The sequence below is a fragment of the Macadamia integrifolia genome, chromosome 9 (genome assembly GCF_013358625.1).
Source record: "Macadamia integrifolia cultivar HAES 741 chromosome 9, SCU_Mint_v3, whole genome shotgun sequence".
NCBI classification, from domain to species: Eukaryota; Viridiplantae; Streptophyta; class Magnoliopsida; order Proteales; family Proteaceae; genus Macadamia; species Macadamia integrifolia.
Window position 1 is genome coordinate 1,224,195 of NC_056565.1, and position 16,713 is coordinate 1,240,907.

The 16,713-nt window shown below is 38.5% G+C and overlaps 2 protein-coding genes across 2 annotated transcripts; both read right to left on the minus strand.

The window, feature by feature from the left end:
* Positions 1-1,062: 1,062 nt before the first annotated feature.
* LOC122088333 (glucan endo-1,3-beta-glucosidase 8-like) lies at positions 1,063-5,033 on the minus strand. The gene is made up of 2 exons (XM_042657566.1): positions 3,573-5,033; positions 1,063-2,291 (listed from the first exon to the last, which is right to left on the minus strand). Exons 1-2 carry the CDS (start codon positions 3,905-3,907, stop codon positions 1,187-1,189), a joined length of 1,440 nt encoding a protein of 479 aa, XP_042513500.1. The 5' UTR covers positions 3,908-5,033; the 3' UTR covers positions 1,063-1,186.
* Positions 5,034-13,849: 8,816 nt separating this feature from the next.
* LOC122088962 (pentatricopeptide repeat-containing protein At1g06143-like) lies at positions 13,850-14,501 on the minus strand. The gene is made up of 2 exons (XM_042658347.1): positions 14,351-14,501; positions 13,850-14,304 (listed from the first exon to the last, which is right to left on the minus strand). The coding sequence occupies exons 1-2, from the start codon at positions 14,499-14,501 to the stop codon at positions 13,850-13,852; spliced, it is 606 nt and encodes a 201-aa protein (XP_042514281.1).
* Positions 14,502-16,713: the final 2,212 nt, after the last annotated feature.

A 16,713-nucleotide genomic window follows, 5' to 3' on the forward strand; every position in this document is an offset into this window, starting at 1 on the left:
TTATTATAAGTATTACCATATCAGCTACATGTTTTGCCTTTTCTTGCTAATATTTGTATAGTGGTCACATGGATTACATCAGTTTCAAATATGTCTTGTTAATCTAATAATGTTCCTATTAATAGTACTATATCTAGCAACTGATATAAATATATAACAGTATGGACATCAAAGCAAAAAAGCTTTCTAGGACCTTGTGTTAACCTTTACTAGTCATCGCTCCTGGACATCAATGCAAATCCCCAGGTTAAGGTTTGTGAATCATCTCTCCTAGTCGCTCATGTGTTAGCCTCTCTACGCACCAACTCATCTCTTTATTCACCATACAGATGCTTGAGGACACAAATGATATACTTACCGTGAAAACTGAAACATAAAAAAATGGATTTCTATTTTTGCGAGAAGGAAAATATGGAATTCATCTGCCATGTGTTTCAAACTTCATGTGCTCGTTTCAGGACTTGAAAGAGCATCAGTTGACCAGCTTTTGGTTTAGCCACACTTCAAATAAGTTTTGGGTAGGAGTAGCAACAATGGCAGGATTTAGCAGGATATTTTTCACAGGCACCAAAGAAAGGATATACTTTGGTTGGACAACAAAGTTAACCTTATTTCCCTTCTCTCTAACATTTAGTTTGGGCTTCTTTTATACCTTAAAAGCTGCCTCAACCATCACTACTCAGATGGCTACTAGCACAAAGAAGCTGGTCAACAACAAACTCACAACATGTTACTTAGATTCCCTTCAAAGACGAAATTACATTATTTTTTTTCTTTCCCTTTTGCAATTAATCAGAGATTTTCCGCTTGCCATTATAACATACCCTACTTAAATGGTTACACACTAGATAAGGCACGGACTCTAGTATTGTAGGACTCTAATATGTAGACCATTTTTTCTCTTTTCTGAAAGATGAACATTTTCCAGGCATATAAATTTTCAATAAAGGCGCCATTAAATGGGTTGGAGATCCCCACTAATATGCTTCTCCAACAACTATGCAACAAGACCAATGAAACATGCCATTAGAACAAAAAACATAGCACTCTGTACCCCATGACTGATGAACAACGATGATTTATTGAATAGATGAAAGAAATAAGCATTAATCTAAAAGTCTGCTTCAAACACTAACAAAAATAAAAATATATAAAAAAGGGTACAAATAACGTATCTACAGCAGCTTCACAGGACAAAAAAAAGCATGGGCACCATTATGAATGCTAAAACCACTTCTGAAGGTCTGAGGGAGGAAGAGAATGATGCAATCTGAATCATGAAATCACATGTACCCTGTGATGCATTCTGTGTTGTGATCATGGCCAGACCCTGGAAATTACAGCTTAAATCTTGCTGGTTCTGAACTTGGAAATACATGTTAAATGCATAAGAAGCATTTCCTTGAGAATCCAAGTTATTACATGATGAACCATAACCAAGTGCAGTGCAATCAGAAAATGTGCAAGCATAATTGATGTTATCTGCAAGTTTGCTTAAATCTGTGGCACTTGGATTAAACACACACCAGCGCTGAGGCAGATATTTCACATTGTTTGCTGGCACTAGAAGTTTGTTCTGGCCCTGACCTGAGAGATCCATTGGGAACTTGGGCTGCCCATCATGTCTAAAGATTCCCCAGTGACGCTCAAAATTACCAGGAGCAACGCTCTTGGCATCCTCATCAATAAGTCCAAACAAGTACACTTCGAGATACCCAGGACGAATTGGAGTACCTAGGTTGGCAGCAAGTTTCTTCGAGAGCCCATTGTAAAATCTCTTGGCATAGGGCACATTTGCATTCTTGTCTCCATCAGTTGGCCAACCAACCTCCCCAACCAAGATGGGCATGTCTCCATATCCAATTTTCTTCAGAGCCCAAACCAATGTATCAAAGTTTGCATCAAAGACGTTTGTGTATAAAACCCCATTATCATTTATAGGTTTACTCGTCCCATCAAAGAATGCAAAATCAACAGGGAAATCTGGATTGGCATAGAGACTCAAGAAAGGATAGATATTGACAGTGAAGGAAGCATTGTTCTTATTCAGAAACTGAACAATTTCAGTCATCTGTCCACTGATGTCATCCCGAAACAATCCCCCAGATGGGACAGGATTGCTGTCAGGTGAGAAATAGACATCAGCATTCATGGGTACAGTGGCCTTTATGGTGTCTCCAACCCCAGCCTCATTTAGTGCATTCTGGATGTTCTGAAGGGCTGGAAAGGTTATATTTGTAAATGAGTTGTTATACGATGCAAGGAAAGGTTCATTCCCAACTGCTACATATCTGCCAGAAAACATACGCGAGAGAACCATGAATATGAGCAATAGTTATCCTCCTAGTGACAGAACAGAATAAATGGATTTCACATCAAATGGAGAAACATAATTTGATATATGTACGAACCAATATTAGAAGATTAGATATTTGAAAATATCTTAAAATTTTTAGGGGTGTGGACACAAATAGTCCACTCTGTTAGCAGCAAATTTGAAGGATTTTTTCTAAAAGTAAGAATTTGAGGACTAGGAAAACACTTTCATGTATCCCAGTCAAATTTCAGCATTAGTTCAAACTGCTTTGACTTTTTACCTGTCAATCTTTAAACTTTTAAGTTATTGTGCTTTAACTAAGCATAACTCTGGTATAAGAATCTTAAACGCTTGCTCAAATGGAAGTTTGATTGTTTTAAGTAAATCACCATAGCATCAAGGCATATTTGGACAACTGTACAATCTTAAACTCCACTGGAATAATACATTAATTTTATTGAGTTAAGCATCAAAATGTCTGTACTCAAACTATCATTAGTGATTACTAAATTATTTGCTTGTTTTCCTTCCATGCCATAAAGATAGTCCACCTTCCGATTTTTTGTCTGTCCGAATTCTTTGTCCAATTTCCTAATTAGTCAACTTTTAACTAATTTAAGAGATCAACAAGTAGTGAGGGAAGGGCCTGAAATTTGATGTGTTTAGGCTTTTCTGTTAATTATGATAGATGGAAGACCACGTTTGTTGCAGAGAGATGACCACGTCATGAATAGAGAAACTCACTGTCTTTCCATGTTCTATTTAGCCAACTGAATTTTAAAGCTTTTTGTTTGTATATTATTATAACTCCGTCTAAAAATCATAAACTGTGCCCTCTACAAACAGAATTTACCAACCGAGCAAGTAGACTGTACAGAAAAGAGAAGGGCAATGGAGAGACGTAGAAAGTTCTAGCCATGTTTCACAAGGAACGGCAATGCTTTCTGTCAAGGTACAAATTCACTTATATAGAGGTGTTTGGAGGGCAAAGATAGGGCTCGATCCTAGTATGACCTCAAAAGGAACTGTTTGGAGGGCAAAGACACATGTAGCCGACTGTTGTGGGATGTCCCGGTGGTGTTGCATTGTTTTCTTTTCTTTTTTTCCCCTTTTTCTCTTTTTTACTTGATTCAGGTACCCGACCCCATTCAGTTGGGAAAAAGGCTGGTATGAAAGACATATTAAGTACAGTTGGAATGGAAGAAAGGCAGAGATGTATTACAAAGACAAGAAATGAACAAAATAGAAATCTTACTTGATGTTTACACCTCCATTGAAGTTATACACAGTGACGTTTCTCTTGACCCACTGCTTGGCCGTGTTGTAGTCGTTCATATCAGCAAGCATATTATTCGGGATGGCGACCATCACTTCAATCGAGCTTCCAGCCAATGAACTCATGGTAGACTCGTCAGCATCAAACAGCTTCACTTTCTGAAAACCATTGTCCTTCAACATCTGAGCTACAGTATGAGGTGGCAACGGATGTGTTGCCATTGTTCCCCAGTTGACCCCAAGACTGTCAACAGGAATAGAATCCAATAGTAGCCAAACAGAGAGAACCCAGGATAAAAACCAGAGCTTGGTCATTTTCCTATCAGCCCAGATATACAGAAAACTGAATTTTGCAGAGATGGGCCTGAAGAAAATCGCTGTAGCTAGAAATTGACCAAGCAAAGATCGGTCCTATAAGGTACACAGCTGGAGAAAGGCGTACTTTATTCTTCACTGAAGTGGAGTTGAAAGGAAACGGTTTTTGGAAGGTGGGTTCGCCCGATCCCCAAAAATCCAGCGATAATGCCGAAAAAAGTTGAGTTAGTGGAGGAAGATTTACCCGACGCAGTTCTGAACAAGGGAAAATAACGATCAAACTGAACCCACCACTGGGCCAACAATGGTTCTGAAAACAGAGTTGAAGCTTGTGGTGATAAAATGAAGAGATCGATAATAGAATGAAAGTAAAACACAGCGTTTCAATGGAAATGCAGCAATGCTTATGCGGAAAGAGAAGGCCGAAATCTAATAAAAACAATGCAACCTTTCAAGACAAATCTACTCCCGCTTATGACCGATGGGTTTTCACCGTGAACCGGGAGGAATCCAAAAAATAAATAAATAAATAAAAAAATAAAAAATCGCCCGTATATGGAGAAAAGAAGAAACCCAGAAGCACAAAGGAAGAACAGAATCTGATCGCTTCTTCCTTATATGAATTTCTAGAAGAAAACAAATGGAGAAAATATTGAAATAAGCAAAAGAAGAAAGAAACAGAGTGACCGGAAAGGAAACTTTAGGGTCCGGCCTTTTGAGAAAATCACAAGACACTTGAGCTTGAAAATCAGAAGGAGAAAAAATGCAGATAAAAGGCAGAGAGCCTCAATTTATATTTTGGGCTATCATTTTAGTATGACAATGCATTTCTGTAAATTTGAAAGGAGGGAGGAGCGGAAGAGTGAGGCCTGAGGAAAGAAAGAAACGGTCGACCTTTTTGAAAAACAATTAGAAATTTAGAGAGGAATGCAACGCAAATTCCTTGAGATTCTCCAGAAAAAACCAAAAAAAAAAAACAAAATGAATCAGGAAGTTTTTGGCAGGGAAGTAAGGAAGGACGGACGGAATTTAACAAGGGGAACGAGCCAAGCCAAGCCAAGCCAAATGGGGAAAGAAGGAATGGGGGGAAAAGATGATCTCTAGGTAGCTTTCAAAACTTCCACGAACGATCGTGGGATGAGTGACGAACTACCTAAGAGTCACTCCCACCACCCCCCCCCCCCGGCGCAATGCCCCCATTTAGAAGAGTGATCTACTTGAAATTCTTTTATAAAGGGTATTTTCGTCTTTCTGTTGTTCAGTTGCCAACAACGATGGCCGTTGGATATCAAAGAGCTTTGCCTAGTGGAGATGAAATGACACAGAGACTCATTGATTATAGACCCTTAATTAGGAGATTTGAATCAGTAATAAAATAAATATATATATATATATATTTTTTTAATTTGTTGGGGGGCGTGGGGACGGTTTGGAAGGGAGGGGTGGGGTAGACTGTAGAGTGTAGAGTAATAAATATCTCTCGTTTGGGAATGCTGCGAAGGTTGCGGGTGTGGTGCGTGTTTACTTTAATTAGAATTGGTTGTTTTTTTTTTTTTTTTTTTTTTATGGAATGGAATGGTTGGTTGACAACTGTAGCATGATGCATACACGTTTTACGAGTTAGAAATTGTAATTGACCAAAGACTTTTGAGCCTAAAATGTACACTGCACTTCAAGGGATTGTCAAATTATTTTTTTCTTTTAAAAATAATAATTAATAATTAAAAAAAATCATTTTGAGAGACTGTAGAGTACATCCCAAAATATATGGGGTAGGGGAAGTGTTTCCTGCATGTGCATAAAGGTTAATGTATAAGGAAGCATCTACAGATATATCAATTTTCATTTCATAATCATTTAGCCCCTTGTATGTCTAGATGAGGGGTTACATATTGCCGCATAAACTTTTTTTCCCTATAATATATTTGATGCAATTCTATACAAATTTAAGCCATAAATAGACTTTGAAGATGAGGGTCCTTAATTAAGACCATATTAACTCACGACAATTCCCATAGAAAATTGTGTGGAATCACCCCATATGTTGATGTGGTATCGTAACAATATGGATAGGAGAGGGTCCTTATGAGTTATAATGACAAGATCGATGGTAAGGATCGCGAGACACGAAACGGCAAGAAAAATATACAAAGGGGCAAGGAAAATATTATCTCCTCATAGGGCCCAAATAAGTCAGGGTAGATATAGAAAACAATTTAAAAAATATTTGGAAAAATTACTTGAATACCCACTTTTAGGTTTTCCTTCGCAAAATTACCCACAAAAAGTTTTGGTTAACAAAAATACCCAAAATTGTGTTTGGGTTTACAAAATTATCCACTTAAAGTTTCAATTAACAAAAATACCCAAAATCAAGTTTGGGTTTACAAAACTACCCAAAATAGTGATTCTTCATCTTCAATCATGTATTTTTTAATTATTAAAACTTTGACTGGGTAGTTTTGTAAACCCAAACTCAATTTTGGGTATTTTTGTTAACTTAAATTTTAAGTGGGTAATTTTGTAAAGAGAAATCTAGCTAGAAGTGAGTAATCATGTAATTTTTCCAAAATATTTCCATATAAGCATGAGTTTAGTTTAGGTAACATGTTTTTTCATTTGGCCAATTTTGATCAAATATCGATGTGGCATCGATGATTGGCTAAATATGACATTTTTAGGTTAAAAAAAAGTGATTTTTTCAAAGCTGGAATCGGCCAAATACGAGCAGGCAGATATGATAACAAAATTCTAATCAAGACTTCACACTCAAAATGAAAATTTCTTTAAAATAAAAGAAAAAATAAATTAAAAAACTTAAGAATGAAGAAAAAAAAATTCAAAAAGGCCAAGATGGTGTTTTTTTTTTTTTGCTAACAACGGGTATCCAGGCCTTAGGGTTGATTAGTCCCGCGGGCCCATATTGACCCCACAACCGCATGGATCATGTTATACCAGGGTTGAATGAGAACCATTCAACTTTCACTGAAAATAATGAAAAGCACTAAATACCCTCGTATGAATGACCCAAAATATGCTTAGTGGGAGGCCAAGAGGGTGGCTCAATTGGTAAGAACCAACTCTTCTCATCCCCAATTGGTAGAAACCAACTCTTCTCATCCCCATATGCATAATGGGAAAGTACGATTTTTACCAACTCTTCCTCTCCACATGCATAATGGGAAAGTATGATTTACAATAAAAAATTTAACTTTTTTTTGTCTTTTAAATAAAATAATCTTATTATTCTTTGTAAGGGAGTGTAGAATATCTTCCCAGCCACTGGAGAGAATTTGGATTTATACAAGAATAGGGTAAGGGATCATTGTTAGGTAACACGGTTCTACACCTAAACATAGGGAGGGTGAAATGACCACTCTATCCTATGAGGCTACATGCCCTTGCATTGGCCCCCATCCTGGTGTTGGCGACGTAGTTGACAACCTACTTTTTCTCGTAATAGTATTTTTTTTTTTTTTTTGGGATAAGGCTCATAATAGTATAAGATTAGGAAAAAAGAAACTTGAAATGGCAGTGTGGCCCTTGTGCCTAAACACAAAGAGGAAAAATGACTTCCCCACCCCTCATGAAAGGTAAAAGCCTACCTTTGATGATGCGCTTGTATATGCACGTGCTTCCATTAACACTTACGTTGACACTAACTAGACTACCTTTCAACAAACCCTCTCCCATAAGGTTATGACTCTTCTTCATCAATCTTGATTTATAACAAGATTTTTAAATTTTCTTATCGATATGCTTTTAAGTTGTTCAATAATTATCATTTCACATTGAAAAATAATCTTGTACCACCCATTTTTTAAATTTTATATGACATACCACCCTAATTTGCCTGAAATATCTAACCTACTCCTAAAGCCTAACACGGTTGGTTTAGAAATGGAAAAAACCCTAGAGTGAATTTTGAACTAAAGTCTATTGTTCATCGTGTTCCCCTCTTTTACCCTCAAAGATTAGACTTTTGAACCCTATAATGTATTTCGACCAAGTGTTCTATGGTGGAAAAAAAAAAAGCATATCTAGAAAAGGAGGGGCTTGCTCTGCTTCTCTGGTTCTGCTTCCCCCACCCCCAATAGAGAGAGAGTAGCAGAATAAGAAACAGAAAACGAGAGGACCGCAGCGCACGTCGGCGCACACTAGCACTCGGGTCCCTCTCCTGCACTCTGCGCTGCCCTCTTCTTTGTCCTCTATGGATTTTCTTTCCTTTGGGCTTTTACATTTCATCCCCCTTTCCCTCTACATGTTTGCTTCGTCTGCACGAAGTTCGATTTTTGAAAGAGGAACCTACTGATTCCTACCACTCCTCTCTCTCTCTCTCTCTCTCTCTCTCTCATTTCTTCTTTTTTTTTTCTTTCTTTCTCAGGTTGGCAGACCTCAGGGCAGTCCTTGCGTCTCTCGTGGTCTACCTGTCCTCCAAGATAGCTAGTTTATAAATCTGTCTGCAACCTCGAACACAATATTATAAACAATAAAAGGTAAAGCATAAAACCTAAACGATAATCGGCAAGTAAGACTATTCTATAGGTCCTTCCAATGGCCTCAAACCGATGATAAACCCCGGTGATGATAATTGACCAGCAGCAAACTACTCTACATTAAACATATGAAGGTCCAAACTCCTTACTCCCTCTTTAAATACAGAACATATGCCACTACCTATCCTCTAGACGCTCCAGCAGATTTAGAAAAATCAATAATCTTTCACTCTTAACCCTAATGGTTCTTGGGAGGAACCTCAATTGTGATCCAAAAGACGCAGAGGGAGAATTGTCAATTTCAGGAAGGTAAGAAGCTTTTAGATTTTCAATTTAGGACATGTAATTCAACGTTTATCGAATTTCGGAGTTTTTACGTGGAAGGGTAAAACAGTAAATTTATCCTTGAGAAAAGATAAACTTGTCATCTAGAAAATAAAAATTACACCATGTCATCACTTAACGATTTTCCTTTAATGAAATGGATTTAAGAGTTTCTTTTTTTTTTTTTAACAAAATAAGGTTATATATTTTGGACAAATTAAGATGATATGTGATATAAAAGGTAGAAATAAAGATGGTACAAAATAATTTTCCTTTCATATATGAATTCAAAAGAGGAGAGGTGACCTTAGAATTTTACACATGACGGTACCAATCACTTCCATTTGTCACCCATGTGACCCTCTCTCTGTGTGACAAAATTTGAAGCCAAATTCTCTTCTCCTTTCGCTTAAGAAGCTGATCAGCCAGGGCCCAACAAAAGCATATGCAACGAAATCCAATCACAATGGAATCTTACACATGGCGGAAAAAAAAAAAATGTCGACATCACTGATGATATTAAGGGTGGCATTAATGGATTAAACTAAACCCAATATGATAGTGATATGCTAAAGATCTTAGATCTACCTTCCGCTTTTAATATAAAAATTAATTTATTATTCTAATATCTTTTTTACCACTGGTCCTATATGTGAAGAAAATAGTTTAAAATATTATAGAAAAGGCATTGACCTTAATTTCTTCAAAATGGTTGTAATTACTTGTATTCCCACACATTGATGACCCCTCCACGAGGATTATTATAAGCGGTATTCCCGCCTCAATATATTTGTACTCAGATAATACTTTTTAAGCTAGCGAGAGGGTTCAGGTAGTCTACATCTTTTCACATTTTTTTCTAAAAAAGAACTTTTCTTCTTTCTTCTTTTTTCTTTTTTTTTTTTTTTTTTTATATAATATAAAAAAAAAAAAATAACATATGGGGAACCGTGTACTTCAAACTTAAAAAAAAAAAAAAAAAAAAAACCTTTTCCCATACTTTTAACATGTTTTATAGACATTTATAGGGAGAGGGATTGCTACAATGCCAGAGTGCAATTTTTCAGTAATAAAGGAGTGGAAAAATCTAATCATCCAATAAGCTGTTTTAATAGATAGAGAGCATGTGGGGTCCATAGGTGAAATGTGACAGTATGTGCACAAGAGAAAAAAAAATAATAATAGGAAGAAAGAACCCTACCAGTCTGATGTAGGCAACACTAGCACATGGTACCAATGAGAGGGCATGCGGGAGCATTTTTTGAGAAAAGGACAGTGTGGTTTTTTTGCTCCCGTCGTGTCTGGGTGTAGGCAAAACCAAAATAATAATAGTGGTGGAATCACTATTTGATCACATGGTCACTGCACTAGCATAGGGACCAACCAAGGAAGACACACATGCATCCAACTAGGGGGCGGGGTGATCTTTTTGCCACCCTTGTATTTGGGCATAAGTAGTAATCTTTTTTCCCTAATAATAATAAGGGAGAAAGAATGCTAACCTGTTGGGGCAGGCACACGCCAACATGTGAACCAATGGGAGGGTGCATTGGAGCATTTTCAATGGATAGTGGGTGGGGGGCAACATGTTCCACGTCTTGTTGTGTCTAGGTGTTTCTCGCACTAGCAGGGTAGCGTTTTTTTATCCCTAATAATAATAATAATTCATGTACAAGAAAATTGCACTTTGACATCATGGGAAAATTTTTAATATATGAAGAGAGTAGCAAGTGAAATAGAGGAGCACACCAATAAGATGCTCTAAAATGATTTCATATAATAGTGTCGCCGTTTGTACTTCGTTCTCAGGCTCCCTCTCCTCTCTTTTAAGTATGTGGATACTCTTTGATTCAAATTGTGAGACTCTCTTCTATGCACCCATTGGTTTGACTTGTGAGAAGCCATTACATGCAAAATGTGTGTAAATCCACTCCCCTTGACTTAAATTGAAAAAATAAAAGAAAACCCATATGAACTGTCAAGTGCTTTAAAACCATTTTCTCTCTCTCTTTCTTCCTTCCAAGTAAGCATCTAATGCATAATCATTTTTTTATAGGATTTCTGGTGTCATGGGGACTTTTGAATGGATTGCGACTAAGTTTTGACCTTAAGTTTCATTAATTTAAAGAGCTTAGCTTTATATATATATATATATATATATTTTGCTTGAATGTTTCCCTTATGGTGCAAGTTTACTGGTTGATCACAACTTGTCCTTTTCTAATGGCTGAATGTTCTTTTATAATCTTTACCAACAAAAAAAAAAGAGTTCTTTCATTTTAAAACCTTATTGTACACTTCGCCAGCTTTATGGGTTTCGTGCATTTCCAACCCGGTTCTTGAATCTTGATCAGACTGACCCATTCAAAACCAATTTGTCAATGTCAAAAGGGTTAGGAAGCAGTGATTATTGAGCTTTTTTTTCCTTTTTTGTTTATTAACTTGACAAATTAAAAAAAAGTAAGCAAAAAGATTCTCTCACCGTCCATTGAACGTAGACATTCTCAAAGGGTTTCTCTCTCTCGCTCTCTCTTCTTTCCGGCAATTGTGATCTTTTATTGATGATACGATCCCACATATTGCCATTGGTGTGAATAGGGAGATTCCTCGGAAACCTTCCCCCAATAAATAATAACAAATAATAAAGACACCATGGGCTAATGGGCTGTTTGACCATGAAGTATGCAAGCTTATGGCATGAGCTTATGGGCTTGGGCAATCTGAGCCAGCTGATTCCACCTTAGTGGATACCCTGCTTGCCATCTTTAATAAAAGCAATCCGGAGATATAACATTTAGGGCCCGTTTGATAACGTAACCAGAAATGTGTTTCTGTATTTTCTTGTTCTCAGAAACAAAGAAATGGCATAAATACCGTTTGGTAAAAGTGTTCTGTTCCACTTGTTTCTTGAAACATAAATTGAAATTTATAGCAATTGATGCTTCAAGAAACATGAATGACGAAACAAGTTTTACTTGTTTCGCTCGTTTCTTGAAACAAAAATGGGGCACAAAAATTCGATATTGAAGACGGAGTTTGGCATCACTACCATCACCACCGTCTCCGACATCTCACCGACCGGCAACGCTCTGGTTTCTATGGCTGAGAGCTGAAGCTGAAAGTGTGCGCGAATGGCCTCTCTATCCACATGTGTTGCTCTTCGGACTCTACATCCAGCCCAATCTCACGCGAGCACTCGAAACAATCGTAAAAGAATCCCAAGAAATCTCCCTCGGAACCGAAATCCCAAGCTCAAACTTCGAACTGGTTGCGATGGATTGCCACCGCTACCGACTTCACCCGTTGAGTTCTCCAGTGGAGGAGAAGCTACCACTTATACTCGTCTTCCCCCGAAGGAAGACTTCGTTGATGATTTGGTCCAGTCTTCGAATTTAGTCTCAAGCGAAGTGAAGCTATCTGATTTTGGGTCTGTGAAGAATGCGGAGAATACGGAGAAGAAGAGTTCGATTCATGAAAATGACGGTGGTATGGATGATTCAGGGAGTGATGAAGAGGTTGTAGATGCGAACTTGGGGTTTGATTACGGAGAATTTGAGTTACTGTACGAAAATTCTGCTTCTGATAACGATGACAATTCTGCTTCTTGGACGGTGAAGAGGATTTAGAAGGGGAAGAGAAAGAGAAAGGAGTACCGGCGGTGATGAGATGTTTCGATAGGGCGAAAATCTACGTGAAGGCTAGAGATGGCGGAAACGGTGTTGTTGCCTTTCGGCGCGAGAAGTATGNAAAAAAAAAAAAACCTTTTCCCATACTTTTAACATGTTTTATAGACATTTATAGGGAGAGGGATTGCTACAATGCCAAAGTGCAATTTTTTAGTAATAAAGGAGTGGAAAAATCTAATCATCCAATAAGCTGTTCTAATAGACAGAGAGCATGTGGGGTCCATAGGTGAAATGTGACAGTATGTGCACAAGAGAAAAAAAAAAATAATAATAGGAAGAAAGAACCCTACCAGTCTGATGTAGGCAACACTAGCACATGGTACCAATGAGAGGGCATGCGGGAGCATTTTTTGAGCAAAGGACAGTGTGATCTTTTTGCTCCCGTCGTGTCTGGGTGTAAGCAAAACCAAAATAATAATAGTGGTGGAATCACTACTTGGTCACATGGTCATTACGCTAGCATAGGAACCAACCAAGGAAGGCACACATGCATCCAACTAGGGGGCGGGGTGATCTTTTTGCCACCCTTGCATTTGGGCATAAGTAGTAATCTTTTTCCCCTAATAATAATAAGGGAGAAAGAATGCTAACCTATTGGGGCAGGCACACGCCAACATGTGGGCCAATGAGAGGGTGCATTGGAGCATTTTCAATGGATAGTGGGTGGGGGCAACATGTTCCACGTCTTGTTGTGTCTAAGTGTTTCTTGCACCAGTAGGGTAGCGTTTTTTTATCCCTAATAATAATAATAATAATAATAATTCATGTACAAGGAAATTGCACTTTGACATCATGGGAAAATTTTTAATATATCAAGGGAGTAGCAAGTGAAATAGAGGAGCACACCAATAAGATTTCATATAATAGTGTCGCCGTTTGTACTTCGTTCTCAGGCTCCCTCTCCTCTCTTTTAAGTATGTGGATACTCTTTGATTCAAATTGTGAGACTCTCTTCTATGCACCCATTGGTTTGACTTGTGAGAAGCCATTACATGCAAAATGTGTGTATATCCACTCCCCTTGACTTAAATTGAAAAAATAAAAGAAAACCCATATGAACTGTCAAGTGCTTTAAAACCATTTTCTCTCTCTCTTTCTTCCTTCCAAGTAAGCATCTAATGCATAATCATTTTTTTATAGGATTTCTGGTGTCATGGGGACTTTTGAATGGATTGCGACTATAGGGCCCGTTTGATAACGTTTCTGCTGTTTCTGTTTCAAGAAACGACATAAACAGAAATTTCCGTTTCTGGGAACATAAACAGAATTTTGGGTGTTTGATAAACCTTGTTTCTTGAAATGTTTATCTGTCTCTTCTTCTGCAAATAGGAAACCGACCCCTTTAGACTCCATTTCCAATTGATCCCCTGGTTTGTAAAATCCAGTTTTGATAATGAGTGTGCTACTGTCCCTGTTGCAGAGGATTGAACAAAAAACTAAAGCATCCTCTTCGGTTGGATCATTGAGTGCCAAGTGATCAAGCTCTTCCTCTCCATCTTGTTAAAAATGTGTAGTGCACCTTCCATGCATCCACATTTGGCATACATGTCAATTAGCGCATTGCAGAGTGAAACCATCCATCCGAAATCATTCTCGTCGGTGTAACGGTGAATGCCAATCCCTGCTTCCAAGTCTCCCAAGTGAGTGCAGGATGAGATGACGCTCACCATGGTGACCTCGTCTGGTCTCACCCCAGATTCCCTCATTTGTCCAAACAATTCTAGGGCCTCCATAGACCGCTTCGATTGGGTATAACCAGAGATCATCGCAGTCCAGGAAACCACACCTCGCTTCGGCATTTGATTGAAAAGGAGCCGTGCAGCATCCAAATCACGGGCTTTCACATGCGCCAGCTTGGTCTTTCCCCTGCCCATGATACCCTCTCCCAGCCCTAAAATGGATGTTCATACGGAAGGGCAACAGAGAATTCATAGAACCATCAACCTCCACATAAACATTCCCTCCTCTCCCTCCATCTCCACCTGACGGCCCACCCAACGGCACATACTTCTCGTGCCGAAAGGCAACAACACCGTTTCTGCCATCTCCAGCCTTCACGTAGATTTTCGCCCAATCGAAACATCTCATCACCGTCGGTACTCCTTTCTCTTTCTCTTCCCCTTCTAAATCCTCTTCACCGTCCAAGAAGCAGAATTGTCATCGTTATCAGAAGTAGAATTTTCGTACAATAACTCAAATTCTCTGTAATCAAACCCCAAGTTCGCATCTACAACCTCTTCATCGCTCCCTGAATCATCCATACCACCGTCATTTTCATGAATCGAACTCTTCTTCTCCGCATTCTTCACAGACCCAAAATCAAATAGCTTAAATTCGCTTGAGACTAAATTCGAAGACTGGACCAAATCATCAACGAAGTCTTCCTTCGGGGGAAGACGAGTATAAGTGGTAGCTTCTCCTCCACCGGAGAACTCAACGGGTGAAGTCGGTAGCGGTGGCAATCCATCGCAGCCAGTTCGAAGTTTGAGCTTGGGATTTCGGTTTCGAGGGAGATTTCTTGGGATTCTTTTACGATTGTTTCGAGTGCTCGCGCGATATTGGGCTGGATGTAGAGTCCGAAGAGCAATACATGTGGACAAAGAGGCCATTCGCGCACACTTTCATTTTCAGCTCTCAGCCATAGAAACTAGAGCGTTGCCGGTCGGTGAGATGTCGGAGACGGTGGTGATGGTAGTGATGCCAAACTCCGTCTTCAATATCAAATTTTTATGCCCCATTTTTGTTTCAAGAAACGAGCGAAACAAGTAAAACTTGTTTCGTCATTCATGTTTCTTGAAGCATAAATTGCTATAAATTTCAATTTATGTTTCAAGAAACAAGTGGAACAGAACACTTTTACCAAACGGTATTTATGCCATTTCTTTGTTTCTGAGAACAAAAAAACGCAGAAACACATTTCTGGTTACGTTATCAAATGGTCCCTAAGTTTTGACCTTAAGTTTCATTAATTTAAAGAGCTTAGCTTTATATATATATATATATATATATATATTTTTTTGCTTGAATGTTTCCCTTATGGTGCAAGTTTACTGGTTGATCACAACTTGTCCTTTTCTAATGGCTGAATGTTCTTTTATAATCTTTACCAACAAAAAAAAAAGAGTTCTTTCATTTTAAAACCTTATTGTACACTTCGCCAGCTTTATGGGTTTCGTGCATTTCCAACCCGGTTCTTGAATCTTGATCAGACTGACCCATTCAAAACCAATTTGTCAATGTCAAAAGGGTTAGGAAGCAGTGATTATTGAGCTTTTTTTTCCTTTTTTGTTTATTAACTTGACAAATTAAAAAAAAAGTAAGCAAAAAGATTCCCTCACCGTCCATTGAACGTAGACATTCTCAAAGGGTTTCTCTCTCTCGCTCTCTCTTCTTTCCGGCAATTGTGATCTTTTATTGATGATACGATCCCACATCTTGCCATTGGTGTGAATAGGGAGATTCCTCGGAAACCTTCCCCCAATAAATAATAACAAATAATAAAGACACCATGGGCTAATGGGTTGTTTGACCATGAAGTATGCAAGCTTATGGCATGAGCTTATGGGCTTGGGCAATCTGAGCCAGCTGATTCCACCTTAGTGGATACCATGCTTGCCATCTTTAATAAAAGCAATCCGGAGATATAACATTTAGGGCCCATTTGATAATGTAACCAGAAATGTGTTTCTGTGTTTTTTTGTTCTCAGAAACAAAGAAATGGCATAAATACCGTTTGGTAAAAGTGTTCTGTTCCACTTGTTTCTTGAAACATAAATTGAAATTTATAGCAATTTATGCTTTAAGAAACATGAATGACGAAACAAGTTTTACTTGTTTCGCTTGTTTCTTGAAACAAAAATGGGGCACAAAAATTCGATATTGAAGACGGAGTTTGGCATCACTACCATCACCACCGTCTCCAACATCTCACCGACCGGCAATGCTCTAGTTTCTATGGCTGAGAGCTGAAACTGAAAGTGTGCACGAATGGCCTCTTTGTCCACATGTGTTGCTCTTCGGACTCTACATCCAGCCCAATCTCGCGCGAGCACTCGAAACAATCGTAAAAGAATCCCAAGAAATCTCCCTCGAAACCGAAATCCCAAGCTCAAACTTCGAACTGGCTGCGATGGATTGCCACCGCTACCGACTTCACCCGTTGAGTTCTCCGGTGGAGGAGAAGCTACCACTTATACTCGTCTTCCCCCGAAGGAAGACTTCGTTGATGATTTGGTCCAGTCTTCGAATTTAGTCTCAAGCGAATTTAAGCTATTTGATTTTGGGTCTGTGAAGAATGCGG